Source organism: Molothrus ater, chromosome 6, assembly GCF_012460135.2.
Source record: "Molothrus ater isolate BHLD 08-10-18 breed brown headed cowbird chromosome 6, BPBGC_Mater_1.1, whole genome shotgun sequence".
Taxonomy (NCBI): Eukaryota; Metazoa; Chordata; class Aves; order Passeriformes; family Icteridae; genus Molothrus; species Molothrus ater.
Window position 1 is genome coordinate 17,375,008 of NC_050483.2, and position 16,075 is coordinate 17,391,082.

At 42.1% G+C, this 16,075-nt stretch overlaps 1 protein-coding gene across 2 annotated transcripts in view; it reads right to left on the bottom strand.

Moving 5' to 3' along the window:
- The window catches only part of TSPAN4 (tetraspanin 4), a 320,255-nt gene that overhangs the window by 20,574 nt on the left and 283,606 nt on the right, over positions 1–16,075 (bottom strand). For both annotated transcript variants that reach the window (XM_054515125.1, XM_036383818.1), the window contains one exon: positions 314–415. In XM_054515125.1, the coding sequence (XP_054371100.1) occupies positions 314–415 (102 nt within the window). The remainder of the gene's footprint in view (positions 1–313; positions 416–16,075) is intronic.

Here is a 16,075-nt window from a genome sequence, read left to right on the forward strand (position 1 = left end):
ACTTTAAAGAAAAGGTACAGCTTGTTTGCAGTGTGACCAGCTCCTTCACATTCCACATAGCACAGAGCTGCATGGGTTTAGGCATCAACTTAGTATACCCTTCTAAAAGGAAGATGATACTTCCTATTAAAGGAGAAATAAATAAAAATTACTGCTTGTTACAAAAAGAGAGTTTGGTTGCTAATGTGCTGACTGGGTGGGAGAAAGAGAGTGACTTGGGATTTGGAGGTTTAATTAGGTTCATGCCCAGAACATGCTGTTACAGAACCCAGAAGGTAAAGAGGAAGAGGTAAAAGAGAGAGCTCTGACTTACATCTGTTTGAATGATGCTCCATGCATTAGTGAGGCCAATATTTCCATCTGTCCCATACAAGTGAAGTCCTTTCTTCAGATCCCGCTGAGCATACTTGTCAATCTAGAACCAACAACAAAAGACACAGAACTCAACATTTGCTGAGTACCACCTTTCAGAATCAAAGAGCATGGAGCATAGAGTTGTTGGACAATGGTCCTGTACTGAAATGAATAAAAGTTTAACCAACATTTTGTAAATAACATGAGGAGTTCCTCTTCTGAGCTGATGTTCCTGTTTCCTATCACAGAAACCTTTACTACATCTTTTCCCTTCTCACATAACTACCAAAGTACTACAGGGAGACTGGATGCAGTTTAACCACTCATTTTTGCAAATAAGCCTATCTATGAAATCATTCATCTACACCCAGTGTTTCCTTTTAGTTTAGTATATTTAATTGGGACCAAGTGCATTTATGTGTACTCCTCCATAGTGGAAAACAGACAGACATGGTGCATTCCCTAGTGATTGCCCCTCTGGAACTTGTCATTCCAACGGGGAAGAGGTGGGGGCATGTCTAAAATGATGTAACCAATGCTAATTTTAAGTTAACAGAGGCAGCAAAGGTATTCTGCTTCTCCCATACACTTAGGCTTCACTTCTGATTTGTGCAGTCAGAATTGCTTCCTGACTGCAGCTGCAAAAAAAAGTGGATGCAAAGTATCTTGCACAATGTTAAAGAGGAATTTTCAACACACTACATCGTAATTATTAAGGGAAAAATATAAAGGTACTCTATTTGAGTATGACTACAAAAATACTCTGACCTCAAAAGCTCACCATGTCCTGGAAGCCTCTGCTGTGTGTGCAAAGATTGTGCTTGATCTGTCCAGTTCTTTTGTTTCCTTCCTGAAAGTTTACCAGCATCATGTTGAGCCAGTAATAAAAAAGCTTTGAGGCAGTACAAGAAACAGCACAAGTTAAGATTAATTACAACTTAATCTCAGCACCTTAACTATCATGCAAGGCCTTTCTCATGGATGCCTTCCTTAAACAGTAGGTGCTGTGATCCCTCTGTAATTATCATGTAAGCTGCTTTTGGCTTTACACAGAGATTATACACAGTCACTGGTATGTTAATTAGAAGAGAACACCAAAGCTGAAAGCTGTCATTAAATTTGGAATTAGTTGAGAAAATTACACGCAATAAACAATAAACTTATATGTGCTGGGGATTCCTAGCATTCATTTAAGAATTAGACTGAACTGTGTTTCAGCTCTGCACTTACCCTCAGCTCCCTGTGTCTCAACTGGACCTGCTGTGACCTCCAGCAGTGCCATCAATTAGGATGGAAGGGCAGGGTTGTGATGCCAGTCTCAGAGAGGCCTGGAAATTTAGTTAATGTCCTACAGAGGCAGTGAGGTAAATTAATTGTTGGAAAACTAATTCTTATTCAGAAACTGCAGAGGTGAAGAGGAACAGGGTAACTAAGGGCAGGTGAGGACAGAAATCCAGCAAGGCAATCTGTTACCTTGAAGATGAAAGAGAAAGTTTTATTTTAAATATTAATTTATCTCACCTGAGAATATCTGCCCTGTAGAGTGAGAAAGCTACACACCAGCCTTAGGTTCATATCAGCAATTCTTATCTGAAGGGTAAATGCCATGTTAAAAGGATGCAAAATGCAAAGTTTGCACTTCCTTAATCAAGTTTTGCTTTGCAATCTTGACATCCTATTTGAGATGGATCATGATAATTTATTAACTTAACATTCACAGAAGATCAAGAGCAAAGTTTTGTTAGTCCATGTGTGCTTTAACATGGTCTCAAGAGATTGTGTCACCAAGCATTACTGATCCTCCTTCTACCTGGAGAAGCCTCACTAGCAAGCGACTTGCTGAGGCTTCCTCATAAAATTTAACCACTTTTGCTGCACAAAGAGTGCAAGGCCTTTATACTGGGAACACAGCTGGCATCAGATTTCCATATTTCAGAAACTGAGTAACCAGCAGAGCATTAGTCAAGAAAACAGGCATTATGTGACCAGTTCTCCCAGCGCTATTTCACAAAGCCTCAACATCAAGTCCTGCACATGGTATGACTCACCATTATTTGTTGTTTTAAAAAGAAAGTGCCTGCTTGAATCTTGCATGGAAGATGATGTAATAATTTTTTGGAATCCCACACCACGCCTGTGTCTCATTTCCTTATCTCTCCCTCATCTCTGTGCAGGCTACCACTTTGAAAGAGGCAAACACATGTTGTGGAATGGTACTGCCAGATTGTTTTACCTTTTTATTTCATGTCCACTGACAGGGAAGGCATCTGGAAATACCAGTTTTACACATATACACACAGTGAGAACTTAGATTGATTTAAGTGATGGTAAAGGTAGGATTTTACATAGCTCTGTTTTACTAAAGTTTCCATCTGACCTTCTAATTAAGTATGCTGCACATAAAAGAGTATGCTGCTCTCTGAAGAGCAGCTGATTTAAAATCTTTGTCACAGAGCTACTCCTTGAAGCATTCACACTCTTCTGTTTGCTTACACTAGGGTCAGAAAGGTGTTGATCAAACCTTAGGAATAACCTTGTACAGAACGACTGAGTTTGTGGGTGGTGACCGGGCTCCAGCAGAAAGGGGGAACAGGGATTGGCCCTTGGCCTCCTGGCACTTGTGTCTGCAGCTGAAGCACCAGCAGGAGGCCCCCCACCCTCTGTGTCTCCTCTGTTTCCATTTGTTATTAATGTGGTACCTTGCATGAATTAATCAGTGTGAGGTAGCCTTGGACTTCCTGAGAGCCCAGATGAAATTGAACAGGAGGGCTGCTCTCGTTCCCACTGAGAGCAGCTCAGTCTCTACGTGCAGTCCTATTAAAAGCACATTGACCTCTGCTCCAATAACCTGTGTGCAAGGTTAAAAGATGGGTATTTTTCCTCCAGATGAAGCACTGCTTGAAACTCTAGACATACAATTCCTACTGACTTTGACTAGAGAGGGGTAAGTAAAACCCAAAGCTGATTTGTGGGGCACAGCTGGCAAGTGCTCTCCCAGGTCCTCCTGTTTCCCTCTAACCTCAGTTCTTTTTCTTCCTCAAAATATTTTTAGAATAACAGGAACTTTTCAGTATGCCTTTATTCTAATTGTAGCTTCGATTTAAGTGAAAACTCCCAAAACACCCCCAGCTGTCTCTTCTGCATTTCATTTTTTCAAAAAATAATCTTTCTGAAAATGAAATGCTGCGTCACAGTGATTCATCACATCTCCTGACAAATGATCCTACCTAATATTCACCAATCTGTCAGCTTCCCTTGTTTGTCTCTGAGCTACCAGTCCTCAGCCAGGCAAAATGTCTATCTCAAATCAAGACTGTAGTATTATACCTAATATTCTGCAATTTGAATCTGCTGCATTCTTCCATACACAAGCCATGCCCTTCACAAATCACAGCTCTAGTGAAGTAGCACAAAGAAGAATAACAAAAACTCTGCAGACAAACTGTTGCTCCAAATGAGGTGCCTGTTTTTAGACATGTGGAATACCAGGGATTTCTTTAGACTAAAGAGTTTCTTAAAGATTTGGCAGCAAGAACCTTTTATCAATCTGTTAGTGAAGAAAAGAAAAATTCTTTTCCTCCTTGGGACTCATCGGTCAACAGGTGAGAGGTGAAAGCTTGAAGCTGGCATGCCATCCATGTAAATTCCTGTGAGCCCTGGGTTCACAGACACACTGGAGCCTTGCCCATGCTTCTCAGCCCCATCAGGTTCCAGTGATGTTTCTGGTAGGTTAAATGTGGCCCAGTGTGGTGATCCACTACAATCCATGCCTTCAAGAGAAGCACTTCTTAAAGCAGAGCATGCATATTGCTGCACTTTACTTAAGCTAAGATCCTGTTCCTACTGAAAAGTGGAAATATTTCCTCACTGATTTCCATTAGGCCCTAATAGGGCTCTTAAATCTCTCACTGTCCTATTAAAAAGACTTTCTAAAAAATATATACTGATCTAAGGTGCACAAGTCATGTGCAAAGAGTTTCAGGCAATGAAGGAAACTCAGTATTTGAACTGCAGAAGAGAAAGCTACAAGAGATGTGGCAGGACTGGAGAGAACCTGCCACAGAGGTCAGGAAAAGTGGCTGGAAGCTGGATGCAGCTAGAGAGAAAGGGCAGGGATCTCTCTGAGCCTCACCTGAACTACAGCTGGGACAGAACTTTGCCTAAAAAAATCTTACTCCAGCCTGCATATAAATTCAGGCCAAATTAAAGTGTTTCCTTCTCAATTTGCAATCCCTTGAGGCAGCTACTTAAGCTGTAGCAATGCACACATAAGGCTGCTTTTACTGTCAGCTTTGTCCCCTCGTTGCCCCAGAAATCCAGAGCCTCTGAGCAGACGTGTGGCTGGCTGGCTGACAAGCCCAGCTGGAGAAGCCAGCACACTTCAAGAGGACCTGGGGCTGTCAGACTCCACCTTGTCTCCTTGAATAAGACAAGCTAAGAATAATTGAGGATGAGATAAAAACTATGTAACAACAGCAACAACAGACTCCTGCTTAGCACAGACATGCTGGAAGCACTACATGAACATTCTGCACTGCAAACAACCAGGTTCATAATTAATTCCATCTCTGCTTTACAGATGGGGGGCTGTAGGGACCTTCTCAGTTCCTGGGGGTGATTCCACAGACCTCTCTGTCTAAATGAAAGGCTTTGGAGTTTATGTACTTACTGTTAAGGTATGAAACAGAAGACAAATACTGTTCCCTCAAGAAGCCCAGTCCTGTAATTTTGCCTCTGATAAGCAGCAGGAAGTGCTTTGAGCAAAACATCTTGGGCAAACAAGAGAATTGTGTCTGTGCAGAACAGGGGTATTATCAGTATTTACAGCTAAGATGAGGCACGACTTTGATCAAACTGAAGCTCCAGCAATACTGAAGGCAGAGTCCTTCCCTTGTCCCAGCACACTGAGAGGGAAGGTGGCTTTACTGGAATCTTCCCTGGAATAAAGGTCAAAAGAAGGCTTTGGGGAGATCCTTATTAACTCCTTTTGAACTTGTTGAAAGCATGACATGTCACTTAGATTGGGCATAGCCTTTAGGAAAAGGCCAGAGGATGCCAGCTTTCTAACCTGCAGGCAACTGGAGACTTTTAATTTCAAGCCTCAATGCTTTCCTACCACAACCTGAACAAAACTTCTCCCCAAAAAGTCCCCTAAACTGGAGAAAGCCTCTCAGCAGTGCTCCAATATAGGTAAGCAAATATTCTTGACCTTTCTGGTGATTGCTTCCCCTACCTCTGTGCCTCTCCAGCAGAACAGGAGAGGCTTTAAGGAAATGACAAAATATCCAATAGTTTGCCACCAGGCAAAACTTTTAATTTAATGCCTTGATAATCATTCTCTACAAATAGCAGGCAGTGGGAAATCGAATGTAAACAGAAAGTTCCTAATCTATAAGGTCATTTGTGGGAGCCTTTGCCTGCTAAGAAGAGATGAGATTGATTGTACCAACAGTTAAGGCTTGTTTTAAACGAGATGTCCCCGAGCCTGCCTGTAAGAAGCTGAGAGCCATAAATGCTCCCCTCACCACTGAAATCTTCCTTACACCATCTGCCTAGAAATAGAAATCTTGTAAGATTTTAGTAAGTAAGAGATACTGCATGATTTTTGGTGATATTTGGCAGTTAAGGAACAATATGCTAATTTCTTGCCAGTAGCATCCATGTTGCACATCTCCAGAACACTTCGCTCAGCGCTCTGGGATTCCCTTCCTCGTTTTTTCCCCAAATGTGAAACAACTTCAGGACTTAATGTTTAGGTTTTTTGCTTTGTGGGTTCTGTTTTTTTTTGTAATTGCTTCTTTTAACACAGAAACCCACTAGCTAGTGAATTCTCTTCTCCTAACTTCACTGCAAAAGCCAACATCAAGCATCACCTTACAGATCTTCTAAACTTCAATAATTTAGTTGAAATACTTATTTCTCTAGCAGTGTTTGATATCAAGGGAGATGCACTGGCACTGGCTGTGTAACTTCAGAAGAGTAAAGAATACAGGAAGAGAAGATCAAAGGAAATGGTCTGGGAGCAGAAAGAATGGATGCTTCTGAAACCTACTGGCTTAGGTCAGCTGAGGTAAGACCTTACAGCTGTGCCACAGGCTCTCTAAGAGTCTTGAAAAGCCACTGTTTCTCTTGTTTCAGCTGTTTGTAAAACAGGAATAACCTGACTCTAGTCATGCCATAAAGTTAATAATATAACAAATAATTTGCAGTAGGCATTTGAATATCAAACCCATTGTGGAAGATGAAGCACTTGTACAGAATCTGAGACGATGAATGGATTTTCTAACCTGAGAGAGAGAGAGAAAGGGAGGGAGGAACCTTCCCAGCACTTAGAGGTAAAGCTGAGCTTCATCAGGAGGCAGAAGGAAGGAAAAGCACATCTTGCACTGGCCTGGAGCAGGCAATTGGTGAAACTACAAGAGAAGGGGTCTCCCTCCATGTGCTCTGGCAAGAACCAAGAAGTTGCAATGGTGTTTAATAAGAAAGTAATAAAGTCAAAGAACTTGGGTTTTTCAAACCAGTGTTTCCAGGGCCAAGGTTTGTGCATATAATTAATTGCAGTTTCAGTCACTGTCTTCTGCCCACCATCACCTGCTTCTGTTTGAGTGCAGGCAGCAGCAACCAGCTGAGGCTGCAGGAAAGGAGCCACTGAAACATCCCTGTACTTTTCATACTATTAAAATGCCAATGAATGCCACAGCAGCTTTAGTTCCTCTGTTTTAAACAGGAGATCACAAGGATGGCAAGTCACTAGAGTCTGCAACTCAAATTTTTTCATGCAAGAGAAAATTCAAATGTTTCTAGCAAACTACACCAGATTTTGTCCAAATGATACCTTTTAAGGTCCAAGGGAGAGACAGGCATTTTATCATTGTTTAACTTCCTATTACTGCTGGTATAAGGGGAAATACACTGCTCTGTAGCCAGAGGCCACAGCATGTAACCTGTTCTTAGGCACAGCAACAGCTGAATTACTTGTGAGTCAGGTCCCCAGGTTTGTTTAAATAAAGCACATCATAACAAGCTCAGAGACACAGGCTCAAAATGTTAAGCTGCAGCTGTGCAGTTTCTTGGCTCATTTAGAGAATGAAGCCAGTAGCAGAGCTAACACCTTATTTCAGCTGTCTGTATGGCACCTGAGCACAGGTACTGCCCAATGAGATAGTCCAAGACCTCCTTTAAAAAACCCTCAATCTTTATTTTTAGTGAAACTGGGGGTAGAAGCTTTAAATATGAATTCTTGCCTTACTGCTTCTTGTTTTAAAGGAGTTGGAATGCTGCAGCAGACATGGGGAAAGGGCTGTGTGAAACTAGGCAGGTAAATCAAATCAATTGCTTACTCAAAAGCCTGACATTGCAAAGTAACTACCATGTTATTAAGTCAATTCTTCTTAACAATTATGGATTTTGGTGACAAAAGCCTCACCAGCGTGTTGGAGGAATTTCAGATAGGTGAACACTGAAGTGCATGGTTTTTGTGACATACCTAATTATAGAACATTCAGGATACATTTGCTGCTGATTCTGTAGAAGGAAACTTTTATTTATATAGAAATAGCCTCTTCTTCAGATTATTAAGCTGGTTGGGAAAACCCATCCTCAACAGCAGTGACACTGGCAAAGCTGTGAGTCATTGTGGTCTAACTGTGCCATTTCTCTTCCACAATGAAACTCCCTTTGCAGCAGGTTTTCTTCCTATACTTGCTCCAAAGCTGACTGACACAAAAGAGCTTCTGTTCCCTTTCTCCAGTTACATTTCCCACCAAGTGTTGCTCTCTGCAAGCCTCACCTGCCTTCACACATCAGCCTCGTGTTTCACAGATCTCCCAACTACCCTCAAAGCCTTCCTCTGGCTCCTGTGCCACCCCTGCTAGTCACTTCAACTGTCTTTCCCCACACATGGGCCTGATTCACTCCTTTCCTTCCTGTCCCAGAAAATGGTAATTTTTGCTTGATCTCTAGTGGCCTCAGGAGCACACCTGTGCCAGGGTGTAAAGACTCCTCTGAACTATGCTCGTGTATTGAAATCCCAAGCACACTGAATCCAAGCCAGCGGAAAAGGGAAATACTCTTTTCAAAATCTATGTTGAGCATATTCCCAGGTTATTTGTATTCAGTTTCCTTTTAAAATGTTAAAATAGATAATCACTTTCATTCATCCTCAACAGTCATCAGTATCACCTCAGATAAGCAAAATGGGAAGGATGCTAATTAACATAATACATGCAGTTGAGCCTTTGTTTGCCAAGAGACATGAAAGCTGGGTTGCATTTTTGTTTCAAGTGCTAACAGCCTGTTATCTCCAACTATGCAGACCAAAAAAGAGCACACACACCCCCCATCCACCTAGGGATGCACATGTCAATAGAGCCTTAGATCCAATTAGCTGCCACAAAGGCTTCAGGACCGCAGGGCAAGAGAAAGCAGGGAGATAAAGCACTTCCCTTGTAGGAATGAACGACCCCCCTGTGATTAGGTACCAGGGCCAGTGACATTGGACACATAATCCTTTGCAGAGCTGTGGGCTGGAAAACGGAAGGCAGCACTTTGCTCACAGAGATGAAGAACTTGGCCATTTGCCCACTGAGCCATTTGCTGCAGCTGTCCCATGGGATCAAACTTGGTTTCAATTATTTACCATAGTCATTTACTTAGCTTAAAGGTGAATGAGAGCACGTTCAAATAAGAGAGAGCACTACTAAAATAACAGAGGAGGAAGGATAACTAAGGCAAATAATGCCCTGTGTTCCCACTGTGGTAAGAGAAGATGAATGAGGCCCCCACACTGTGTAAATGTGGGCTATCTGCAGATCCATTTATCCAGTTAACTTAATTTCCTCATACATTTATGACTTTGGTAGAAAAATATAAGCCAAAATACAGACTTGTCCACTGCTGTAAGGTAAAAACAGCTCTGCAAACATCAAAACAATTACACCCTTTGTGTATTGGGCCTCTGGTGTTACCTGAGCCTTGCTGGGGCCATGGGGAAGGCTCTAAGCTCCTCAGGTTATTCACAGGATGGGCATTGCCACCTCTTGGTGTCAGAGCTGCTCTGCTGAGCACAGACCTCAGCTCCACTGGCACCAGTAACAACTGGGCAAGCTGCGAAGCTGCTGGGGGACAGGGCTGGCTAATTTCCTCAGGGGTAGAAATTTTCCCAATTCCTTCCAAAAAGGAAATCAAATGCCTACTGATAAACCATCTTTCTCTGAGCTGGAACTAAAAGACCCATTTAAAAACCAAACCCATTGAAGGGTTAAAATCTGCTACTCTGCCTGGAGAAACTTGTCTGAAAAGAGTGATTCTGTGGAAACAGATTTGAAAGCTGTGTGTTCCTAGATCCAGGGAACGTTAATCCTTAGGGGAAAGTGAGGTTTGCACACAGCCTGCTTTATTATTCTTAAGATAAGCTTTCTCTGAAATTAACTTACTTTAAATAAATAATGCTGTGAGGAGAACTACCGTCATCCTTGGAGGGAACACAGCACCAGCAAAGTCAAGCACACTCCAGTGGGCTTCATTCCTGTGGCAGCGTGGTCTCTACTCAGCCTGGAAATAGGAAAAGTGCAGAATGCACTCCTTGAGAGAGTGGGCAGCACAAATCCAAAATCCAGGAGAAACAGTGGGCTTTGGAGGAACAGCTGGCTACCTGGCAGAAATTCAACAAAACCAGCAGAGTTGCCTGCCCAAGGAGCAGAGAAGGTGACGAACCCCTTACCTATCTTTTCTTCCTTGAAAAAACGTTATCTTCTTCCAATCACATGGATGTGTACTTGGAAGAACAAAGGATCTGCTAAATGCCAGCTCCTCAGCTGGCAGGAATCTTGGTGACAATGGAGTTGCTCACTTTTATGTAACGTCACATGGTGTCTCCAGTGGCTCAGACCCCTGTTTCTGTGAGGGTGCACAAAAGCTTGGAAACCATTCCCTCTCCAAACCCACAATCCTGACACCAAGGTGCTCTGACCTTCAGCAACTGGAATTACTGGGTCTAATCCCAGGTAAGCTTTTCAGTGATGATGTCATAAACTGGTAAACAAGATGTCTTGGAAAGCTGGTAAATAACCAAAGCAACAGAAGTGAATAACTGCTATTAAATGCCTCCCTTGTTTTAATGAAATCAACAATTGCAGCTTTTCAGTGCACTTCACTGAAAGCAGATTTAATCATGAATGGAATGATTTGGGACTCAGTCACTGCAAATGAATAAACTACATGGAGATTGCTTTCCATAATAACAGAAAACAAGCAAATAAACAAACTGCCAGTCACAATTATATGGCACCAAATGCAGGTTTCCAACACTCTTTACTTCCAGTACCGTCAGAACAAAGCCACATTTCTCACTGCAAGTCACATGAGTTGAATGGAGAAGGAAATATGGTCGATACCCTGTATGCTAAACAGAGATAAGTGACAGTGCCTTCACCAAGTGAGAGACTGGATGTTCCACACAGAACAGAATTGCAGGTGCTGTTTTTGCACAGAAAACATGGCTTTTACCAAAGGAGCAGCAGCCACCCTGCTAAGTGGCACCAGAGGTGCTGTGTTTTCAAAAAGGCAGTGGTTGAGCTTAGGACCTTAAATGAGTTTCTGCCATGTGCCAGAGCCCCTTCTAGGAATGGCACCAAGGTGCTCAAAGCAAACCAGGCAGACTGAGCCACTCTCCATGATGGTCTGCTTTGATCTGACAGAGGATCAGCCTCTGTCAGAGGGGTGAGTTATCCCTTGGAGATGAGCAACCAAAGTGAAAGATCAAATCTGCCACATGTGACAACAGTCCCAAGAACACCTGTGAGGATGCTCCTCAGCTGCTTCTGGCTTATTTTGAATTTATTGTTCATGCTTCTACCTTTCAAAAATGAGCCCCTCTTTCCTAATTAAGAGACTGACTTTTTGCAAAAGAGAAGCATTAATCCCAAGTCTCTCCTTAAAAGTAGAAATTGTCTGTTCCCTCTCATCCCCCTTGGATTCACTGTCATTAACACTGCCTGCAATAGCTCCAAGACATTTTTTTCCATAGGGCATTCATTTGGGTCTCTCTACCTACCTAAATTTAGTAGTGTTGACACCTCTGAAGAGCTCAAATTTGACTGAAATTTTCTATTAGTGTCAAGGGTTATGAGGGCACAAGAGGAAAAAGAAGTCACTGCAGCCACATTGAATGTATTTTAAAAAGTAAAATTTACCAAAAAAACCCACCTTTGCTAAAAACAGGAGATTCTGTGAGAGGGGTTTTTAGTGGGTTTTTGATACAAAGTTATTTGGTATTTTTCTGATGCTATGGAAGAAAGCATAAAAATCACAGCTAATGAAATTTTGCAGATACCACACAAAACTTGCCATGCATTAAAGAATCTGCTGATCTCACTTGTCCTGCTTGGTTACAGAGCCTCAGGGCTTATCCAGACAAATACCAGAAAAGACATCCAAGAAAAAACACGTGAGGTCATACAACAAGACTGGAAACTATATTCTGGAAAGCAGGAAACCTGTGCAAGGACTGAGGAAATGGAGATGGACATGCTCTGAGGGCAATACTCCCAGCTCACAGAGGCAACAGTCATGGGTTTATTCAACCCCAGCTGCACAAGGGCAGGTTATTGTCATTACCTCCACACTGCAGAACTTACACCCAAGTTTTCAAAAATCTACTGAATATCTGAAAGGATTCCAGAGAAGACCCACAATGAAAAGCCGTCTGAGAAGTGTGCTTTCCTTCACATGACTAACATTCTTGGAAAAACTAATAGAGTGACAAGGTCAAAATGCAGTGTAATTGCTATCTTCAGGTGCCCACATGAAGCAGCAGCTCTCAACAGCAGACAGCACTTAACTCTATCACAAAATGACATAATGAGAGTTAGTGGTTAGAGCTTTTTAGACAGACGGCACAATTTTATCCATGAAGCAAAAATAAATCCTTGGAACAAACTGAGCAATGAGATGCAGTCAATGATGCCTTTAAACTAAGACTCAAGAATTTTTTAAAATTACAATTCAGGTGCAATTAGTTTGATGACAAGAATACTGATTGAAGCACTATGGACCATAGGGGACTGTAACTGTCTCATCTGGTCTTAAAATTTACAAATCTTCCCAGCAGGCCACAAGTTTTCCATGGATAGGGACTGGATTATTCATGCCAGACTATGTCACCTATGCCCTGCAGTTTGACCGTTGTTTCAAATCCATCCTGAAAGAACAGCTGACAGCAAACATCTCAGTCTCTCCAGTGCACCCCATCCTGGGACTCAGGCACTGCTCCTTTTAAACTGGCACTTGTGATCTGGGGTACAAATTCTCTTCAGTCACAGCCTGAGCTCTCTCAATGAGCTCTCCATCTGCCAAATCCACATCTCCCTTGTCCATGTCAGCCCAGACTGTCCTCTGGGAGCCATGTCACCCAACACACAGAGGCCAGCTGCTCCAGAGCCACCATCTGCAGCAGGTTCATGTGCCCTGCAGCACATCCATGGCATTTATCTGAGAGGCTGCTTTGGTGTGCCTTCCCTGGTTACAGTGGGAGCCTGCACAGCCCCCAGGACTGTGGGGGACAGGGACTCTGCAGGGACAGGCCAAGCCTGAGGAGTCACAGGTCAGCAGCTCCAAGATGTGTTGCCTTAACTCCCCTGGTACAAGCAAGCACATTTTAGTCCCTCTCATATAAAGTCAGGACTCCAAGACAAAGAGCAAAAGGTGCCTTCAATTTAACTTTCAGCAATGAATATCCCATGATTATTTTGTAGTCCAAACAGCTGAGTTCTTTTGGCTCTTTTAATTTCATAGGAACACTCTGTCTCTTACCTGTCCTTTGTCCTTTACCTGCCCTGCCAGCTACTTCCCTGAGAATTTGCAGCACTGGCTTGGCAGGGTGTGGTATCACCAGGACCCTTCCCAGATCATACCCAATTAATGCTCATAAAGTCAGGCATATAAATACTGGAAAAGGCAGTTTTAGCAAAAATGAAAATCTGTCTGAGAGCAGTTCTGCTGTTTATTCATCATTGATCATTTTCCTTTAACACATTTTCTTCCTTCTGTCAGGGGAGTGCAAAACAGCCTGCTTGGTTCAGGATGACAAACAGCAGAACCTAAATATTAAATAGTAAAGAGTCAGAGAATGCTTTTTTGAAAAAACCTGTAAGTAACAAAAAAAACCAAACCCACAAAACCCCCAAATTAACCCAGCAGCATGAAAAAAAATTGCAGGCTGGCGTTAGTCTGCACAAGTCACTAAATCCAAAGGAGCAACTTTTTACTTGTCCCAATGCTACCAGCTTTTGGGGCACTTTGAGAAATCCCATAATGCTGGCATGGGAGTTGGTAAAATACTCCAGATACTGAATCCAGCAACTGTAGTTGAGAATTTTGGCTTTTACTAAAAAAAGATTTTTTTATGAGATGTTGAGGCTTGTTGTTTATGCTAAAAGTTTTAAAATATTAAAAAGCAAAAGGCAAGTCCCCTCCCCCCAGCTCAGTAAGAAGAAAGAGTTGTATTTGTCATCCTGCCTTGCTGCCACTGTTATCTTGCATGATTTCATCCAGTGAAGGCTGGCATCTTCCCAGCTCTGGAAAGATGTGAGGCTCTGGCACAGCCCCATGGGCTGATGATAGGACTATTTAACAGATGCTGTTGCTATGTAGACTATTTATACTCGTTCAGAATCTCACAAAATAACAAGTACTGGACATACAGTGCTGTCACCTGAGCATCAAAATGCACTTAAAAAAAAAATTACTAAAGACCATTTCCTTCTTATGATATGCCTGGCTTTTTCTGCTTGTTGTTTGTTTTTTTCTCTATCAGAATCTATTTAAATATTTTTTTTTTTTTTTCCACAAAGCATGACCACTTTAACAAGAGGTAGTGACCAAATCCCCTCAGCTGTGTACCTGTGACAAGCAGCTCTCAAGTGGTCACACAAGAACTGCTTCACTGTGCAACAATCTGACAACAGAGGGGGAAGCCTTTGCTATGCCAACTTTCACCTTTCTTGGGCTTGACTGCTGGAAAATGCAATAGCTAAAAAATTGTTAGAATCTCTTTACATATGATAGCTTTTCAAAACCAGAAAAGAATGATACAGGATCAGGTGCTTTTCCATATCCCTACACTTCTTGACATAGTGTTGCTGAAATTTTTGCCATCACATCTGTCAAGACAAATGGATTAAAAAAAACCAAACAACAAAACCCCTAAAAAACTACCACCAACAAAACAAGAAGAAGAAAAACACAACAACAATAAAACAGTGGCTCCACTTATATTTCTAATCAAATTTCTAATCAACAGAAAAACTGTTGACTGTAATTTCAGAAGGCTCTATTCAATCTAGTGTTGCTTTGGGATATAAAAACCTGACATACTCTTCTGAGTGCTGGTCAGGTCAGGGGTCGGCATCCTTATCTCTGAATTTTGGAAAATTTGGAGAACTAGCAATGGTGAAACCCATCAGTATCACTTGGAAGTGCTGCAGTATATTAACAGTGGAAAGGAAAACCACAACTCTCAAACCCCATCGTGTCAAAAGATCGAGTAGCATCAACTCTGACAGGAGGAAAGACTCGGGAATCACCAAGACAGAACGTGGGATGTAAATGTCACAGGAGTCAGAGTTCCCCTGGAGGATGAAAAGCTTTGGGAAACGCTGTGCAACACCACAGACAAACATGCCAGTCAGACATTTCCACTGAAACAGAAATGTGCCAGAGGTCTCTGCTGCCAGCACAGCCAAGGCTCATCAGCACCACTCAGAGATCCACAAAACTAAAACATGGAGAGCTCCAACAGCACTACAGAAAGTCTTGGGACAGGGTCTGGATCCCAACTGTTCTGAAGCTTCAAAGCCACATCCCCATGTACAGACTTCATTGAGCACTAATAGTTTCTTTGCTAACTTCACAGTAGTGGTACCTGTGGCCTTAGAGCCAAATGCACACAAAGTCTGTGAAAGAAACATTCAGTCAAGAATCACAAATGCTGTAACCTGGAGGCTGAGCAGTGAAGAACCATATCCATCTTGCCAAAGGGAATGTCTCATCACGTCGACAAACAATTTGTTGATAGATAAATGTGCCACAGACAATCTAATCTTGGAAACAGAGCTGAAACCATGCAAATCAGAAGTAACAGATATTCAGCTTTTGCATAAAGCAGCTGATGAAAAATGACACCCAGCATACATGGAGTAAATGAGAGGAATGAAACAAGCTTCAATTACAAACCTCATTGTGCTCACCATTCTTTCTACAACATAAACAGGACAACAGAAATGCTCGGATTAATCAGCCAGGGGTGAATTTCTTCCCACCAAGATAACTTATGCAGACACATGGGGAAGAAAAATAAAATCATTTAAAAAATTAGAAAAAAATAGTGCAAAACTGAGAAAGCTGTGTGTTCACTGGAGTACTGTTCCATAACAAATATGTGAGGGCACAAAACCACACACGATTTCTGGAACATCCAGTGTAATTATTGATACTAGAAAAGATGAACCCAAATTTTGATTAAAATAGGGTTCATCTGCAGGGTCAATTAAAACAAAAGGAACAGATAGGAGAAGAAGTCTATAGGCAAGATTATTAAAGCAGTAGAAGCAACTCTGCTCACCCATCCCATTTTTTGGGAAAGGCTTTAACAACTCTTATCTCCTTGGATTTGAAGGAAAAGAAAGGACAGAATCAAGAGGATAACTATGGCTCTTCTGGCTAT